This window comes from Atta cephalotes (assembly GCF_000143395.1).
Source record: "Atta cephalotes unplaced genomic scaffold scaffold00025, whole genome shotgun sequence".
Classification (NCBI taxonomy): Eukaryota; Metazoa; Arthropoda; class Insecta; order Hymenoptera; family Formicidae; genus Atta; species Atta cephalotes.
Genome location: NW_012130089.1, coordinates 3,087,572 through 3,094,256, shown reverse-complemented (window position 1 = coordinate 3,094,256; position 6,685 = coordinate 3,087,572). Strand labels below are relative to the sequence as shown.

General features: G+C 34.3%; 1 protein-coding gene across 1 annotated transcript in view; it reads right to left on the bottom strand.

Moving 5' to 3' along the window:
- LOC105620311 (protein tramtrack, beta isoform-like) overlaps nucleotides 1–6,685 on the bottom strand; it is a 22,798-nt gene that overhangs the window by 15,254 nt on the left and 859 nt on the right. The window contains exons 3-4 of the mRNA XM_012201812.1: nucleotides 5,605–6,106; nucleotides 5,399–5,458 (exon numbers count right to left, since the gene is read on the bottom strand). Coding sequence (XP_012057202.1) covers nucleotides 5,399–5,458; nucleotides 5,605–6,106 — 562 coding nt within the window. The remainder of the gene's footprint in view (nucleotides 1–5,398; nucleotides 5,459–5,604; nucleotides 6,107–6,685) is intronic.

The window sequence follows — 6,685 nt, the reverse complement described above, 5'->3', positions numbered from 1 at the left end:
TTACGTCGTTACGTTACTAGTACGTCGTACTACTAACACGTCGTCTCTCTCTCTCTCTCTCTCTCTCTCTCTCTCTCTCTCTCTCTCCTTTCTTTCTCTCTCTTTCTCTTTCAGTGTGTGGACCTATTTCAAAGGTGTCCTCTCATATCGATTTCCACTTGCGGCCCATATGATCAGTCCGATCGCGGAGCGGATGGAAGTTAGTCTTTTTTCGCTGCCGATGGGGCGCTAAGACAGGGTTGGTGCTAGGGGGGTGGGATATGCGGGATCGAGCGTATTTTGTGATAGTCGACGAAGCATGGCCAGCGGCACAAACAGGCATTGCAGGGCCAGCATTTGAAGCGGGTCTGCCTGAGCTTGCCGCGTGACGTTACCATGCCGCGCTGCTTGCAGTGCACGCACACTTTTCCGTGGCCGTTCGCTTTGCTGAGGCTATGCGGCTGACCAGATACGTACGTAAACCCTCCTGAAGAGAAACACAGTGTTGTGGCCAACAACAACAACAACAACAACAAACACGGCTCGGTTGAGCCATGTTGAGGGTTAGTCAGTTTTCTTAAGAAGTAATAGGCGCGGTAGGGGCATGCAGGCAATCATTAGTTATATAGTTATACAATAATGAAAAAAAATTAAAGACACCTCTCCGTATATCATAATAAACCGTGACGATATCAGCAGCAACAGCATCAGCAGCAGCACCACCAATCCCCAGCACCAACCACAACAATCCCATAATCGCAGCAGCGGTAGTCGCTAGAAAACCGTCTCTACAGAGTGCGTGTCTCATCGGTGATCTGATATATCATCGAACGCGCCTTTCTCATCACGATCATTGTTGTTACTTCGCGCGAATTACAACGCGTTCGCGCATATGGTGGCATCGCCACGAGCTAGATTTCAATGCGCAAGCTTCTGTATCCCCGTGCACCTTTTAGGAAAAGAACTCGAACACGAGATTTTTTTTTGCATCCCCTATATGTCGACATAATCGACTAGCGATTCTGAATTTGCTCCAGACAGTTCCAGACGTTGGATAGAGCGATATCAGTTCTCCTTCGATTAGTGCAAGGACACATGGACACACAAAGATTAGCACTCCGGGTCATCTCTGTAAACTTCGTTCCCTCGAATAATCTTTCAGTTTTTTTTCAGATTTATCGTCAAAATTGTACAAAGGTGGAAATAATCATAAGATAATTTAGATCGCCTTTTCTGTCAATCAAGTGGTCTATCTAATTTCATTGTTCGTCGCAGGAGCTTCCGAAGAAGACTGCTTTCTCTGCCTATCGGCTATCAGAATAAAACCTTCTGTGGTTCAAAGAGGGAAATGTCTCTTTCGTGCGATCGATGACGCTGAAACGAGAACGCTGATTGCACGTAATTGCTTAGGACGCTGATTGCACATAATTGCTTAGGATGCTCGCGTATCCAGCCTCCCGTGTTTCTTGACGGTGGGCTTCATCGACCTCCTGCTGCGCAATTTGCGAGAGATCGATATTCCGACGAGATCCGTTTTTGTCGCGAACAAAAAGACAGTCTTATCGCAGGTTCATTGTTGTTGTCTTGTGGCAGGATGAATTACGAATTGGCTCACTAAATGCTCTTCTAAATGCGAAACAAACTTCCATACAAGCACTCATCGTTCTCGATATGTTCGTTTTAATTTCTCTTCAATTTGGATCGTGACCTCGACAATGCACATCTACGACAACCACAGAACTATCGGCGAGACACTCGCGTGTCAACGAAACAATTTTCAAGAACAATTCAATATCTTGGAAATAAAAAAATAACAGAAATCACTTGGAAGTAAGAAACTATGTGTTCAACAGGACATCAGTTCTCCTACTCCCAAACTGTAATTGTCCTAAAACTGTTAAATCAATTTCGATCTATTTATCCAATGGCATCTGTTTTTATCTCTTCGCAAGATAAAGATAAGGGAACTCAATGTACCTAACTTAGATAGATATCAGAAATTTATTCTTTTTAATATCAAGTCTAGTATCTAATATCACATTGGTTGATTAAATATTCCATATCCAAGGTATCGTATTGTTCGATTAATGTACGATCCGCCGCTTTATACTCATAGATAGATTCACAATCGAGATTCAGTAGGCGAAAAAGACCACGTAACTAATCAACTTCGAAGCGAAACGCAACGAGTCATATTACGCGGAGACGTTAACGATGTTTTACGTAATAACATTAGTACTTGAAAAGAAGGAACAAGCTTTTTGATGTCGTGACTACTAAAAGAACTCATGCTTCTGCTTTAGCGATCGTTGCTAAGATCTTGTATTACCTACCTGCCGAAACACTTATTTCTTTCTTTTCTTTTTAATCTTTCTCCGGTCATATGTACTTGTAACCAAAGAATTTCGGGTCAAGATACGTTTACAATCACCAGGCTTATGAGATTCTCGAGGAAAATATGTGTCGATAATCTTCCAAAATCCGTCATTGCTTTCGATTTGTTTTCATTTAATTCATTTCGTTTTCATTTAATTTTAATTCGAATATATATATATAGATGCAATTAATTGACAATGAACTTAAACTGTTGCATAAAGTAAGAAAGTATAATAATATAAATATAAAATATGAAGATAATTAATTCTCTTTTTATGTGTTTAATATATATTTTATTAATACAATGTCAAGAGAAATTTATAGATGATGAATCGCGCGCGCATCTAAAGTTTCATTTCTATTATTCCCGTAAGATTCATTTTTCATCCACGTTCTTTCTTTATGAATATATATTTAATAAACAATAAATATTTATTTAATATATGTGTTAAAAATGAAACCATGAATATAAACAGTAAATAATCCGAAAACATCTTATACCTTGGTACAGCTTTATAACTGATGCAATTTTATTCTATTATGCATGCCACATCTTTATTTCCTTTAACATTTCCTTGTTTAATCATGCGAGTCTATTGGCAGGCTTAATCTTTCTAGAATTCTATTGTCCCATCAGGATACTAATATCGAAATTAGAATATCAAAAAACGCTGAAAATGACGGATTCCGAAGGAATATCGATGCAACGAATATTGATCGCTGTATTTCCCATACGCACCCGTTTACCATATAGAATTTTGCTTCATACAAGAAGGGAAAGGGAACTGAATCAAATATCTCAAATTATCAAATATTAAGAAAGGATTGCACGCGCATGCCACTGTCACCAGAGCACCACCACCACCTGACTGCTTCAGAATTAGTTCATATTTGCGCGAATAAATATCTTACGATCTATGTAACGATACATTCTGCAAGTTAATAGAACCCTAATCCGAATACAGCGATCATTATGATCGCAGGAAGCTCGTGATTCGAAGAGTACGTGCGAAATTCGCAATTATGTCCGAGATAATTTTTCATAAAATATATATATATATATAAATATTATTAACTAATTTATTTTTATAATGATAATGATGTAATTATATTGCAATATCATCAATAGAAGATATTATTTTAACATTTTGGGCTGTCAATTAAAAACAAATAAATTTGGATGAAGCTCTCCTCATTCATAAAGTATGAAATTTCTGAAAATATTCGTTATCGAAATAATATTTAAGAGTTTTTTTTTAAAGCATTTCGCTAAAAAAATTAATTGCTATATAAATTATTAAAAGAGTTTCTGAAATCATATTCGATCATATTAATAATAAAATTTCCCAAAATAAACTTTGCCAAAACTTGCAGCAAATACTATAAATTTGACTTGCACTGTTTTATTCTAACATTTAAAAATCAATATACCCGTACATTTAAGATTAACGTTACATGCAAATAAACCATGTGTGTATGTAGTGGGATTCGCGCTATACACACGAATTAGATATTTTTACGAAGAAGTTGCCTTGAACCAGTATCGAAAGGTATTTCTTATTTTAGTATATACACAGAAGTATGCTTACAGTTAGTGCGCATAAGGAACATAGTGGTGGCTTTGATCGAGTTATTAAAAAAAGGAATGTTGATGATTGTCGGCACACATACAGCACTTGGCAATGCTTACTAGTATCTACAGTTCAACCTACACCCGAGTGCCTGTACCATACATTTACATCCAAAACACCATGCACTCTGTACATTGAAAGTAAATCTCGATATAATCGGATGAAAATGAAAGTCTTTTTCCCTGTAGTAAAACAGGGAATGTATCATACATATATTTATCATTAATGTTCAGAAATCTTTTCATAATAAGATTGCAAACCTGATTCCGTTTAATAATGCAAGAGTAATCAGGTCAAAGAGAAAACAATTGACAGTATTTCACAGAATATTGCAAAAACTAATGAAGTTTTAATAGCAATATATGTTATAAAATAAAACGTAATGCCATTTTTATAAAAAGCGTTATCGATTTTTTTTATTTTTTTTATCTTTAAATATGTATTTTGTCATGCTACTAAGAACTAGGTCCACGTGAAGAAAAAATTATGATTAAGATCTAAAATATTCGTTTTCAAATACTCGTTTTGTAAAGTAATAGTAACTAAACGTTTCATGTGTAAATCTTACACTATCGTTGTCTTTGGATTTAATCCTAATCTCTTTCTCTAATTATCATTTGTGTGCGTGTATAAGTAATGCAAAGCTGCATAGCTACCAAACCGTACAGTTTGATGTGAAAACGCAATCAACTAACTACCCCTCAAACTTAATAGATCATAATATCACAATAAAAAGGAAATGTCCTGTCCTTCTTATTATAATATAAAATAATTGTTACAGAATCTTAATCCATGAAACCAAGTAACTCCTATGATACTAATGTTTCATGTATCAAGATGTTTAAAATATTGTTTTGGTTTTGTACCCACAGTACATGCAATTAATCCATCACCACTGAAGTTAGAATGCAGGTTTGTGTACAGAGCAATTTATAATTGAAACTAATGTATAAAATTTCTTATATATAATATTACTATCCAAAATATCAGGTAGATGCATATTTTTAAATATTAAAAGATTGCAAACGTATTGAAGTATGTGGATCATGTGGATACAAAACTTAAAAGTTTGTTGTATTGCCATTATACTGTCGCTATATTACTGTATGATAATTTAAATAATTTCTTGAATAGACGATAATTAAATATCAAATTTAAAGATAATTTACTGCGCGCTCCAATATATTACAATCTCTAATTTGCGATTTAATAATTTATTTTTTACATTATAGCTTAAATTAAAAATATTAATTTTCAAACTGATTTAAAGGATTAATTTAAATAATCTATGATTAAATATAATTAATAATTCGTTGAATCTACTGCAATTTCATGTCGTAATTATGTTGTAATGGCAAAACAACATATCATACAATTTATAGATAATAACAAGAAAATAGATAATCACTTACCCTGTACCGCATCCTGTGTTGCTCTCTCTCCCGAAGTGCTTGGTTTAGATAGTAGATGTCCTAATAGACAAAAAAAATCATCAAACTGCGCAAAAACTGACAATTAATCAAAATAGATAAGATTGAAAATTGACAATTTATCAAGATAAATTAGATAAAAAATATTTTAGCAAATTCTAGAAATTATCACATACAAAGATACTTACCAACATCTGATTGATGTTTGCTGTCCAAACTGTCAGATGCCGATTGACTCGTGTAAAATGTTTGACTGATGTCGACCTTCTGTTCATGATCAGGCGTGGTCGATGATGTATCGTCTATAGTAATCTTATTCAGTGCATTGTCGCCTATACTCTGATCTTCATAACTACAACTGCTACCATCTTGTTCCAAGTATTCTGGCATCTCCAGCTTTAAGTTCGGCATGAGGGGAATTATTTCGACCGGATCGGAGCCCGGTCCCGTCTGATTTTCCGCCGTTTTCTCGGAATCCTTCGCGTTGATTCCTGCCGAATTCTTCTCCGCGTTCACATTCATGTTTTCTCGAATTTTTCTCCTTTTATTTGGCGGCACTTCGGGTTGTAATTCAACGGCATGATATGGCATCGGAGACGACGGGGACTTATTTCTCTTGTTATCCCCCATAGATTTACCGGAAGTGTTCTGCAGTTGAACTTCAGGCTCGTTGGGAATTTCTATATCATCCTTAAAAGTAATATGACACATAAATAAGATGCTAAATTATACAGTGCTAAAATAGTTAGCTATTAAAAAACCAAGTTTCTGAATTTGTTATCCTATACAGTATTAGGATTTTTCAGTAAGAAAAAAATATTTATATTCAATAAAGATATAAATAAAATATTCGAAATATGAACTTAATTAATTAGAGATAAACAAATACTATGTTGTTCTAAAAAAGATTTAAAAAAAATAAATAAATAAATCCAAATCTCCAGAATTGAGGAAGGAATTTATATTTTCTTTCCTTTTTTCAATTAAAATTGTAACAAAATCGAAGACTATAACTTTCAAGCAATTAGGAATAAATACGATAGTGAATTGATGCACTCTTTCTAAAATTTATTATAACTACAATACATAACTACAATACATTATAACTACAATACATACAATACATAGAGAAAGAGAGAGAGAGAGAGAGAGAGAGAGAGAGAGGAGGAGAGAGATAATAATAATATATATTTACTTAGTTAGGTTCTTTTCTTTACCTTACGTAGATACTAACTAATTTACTTTAGGTAAGGTTAAATTTAAATTTAA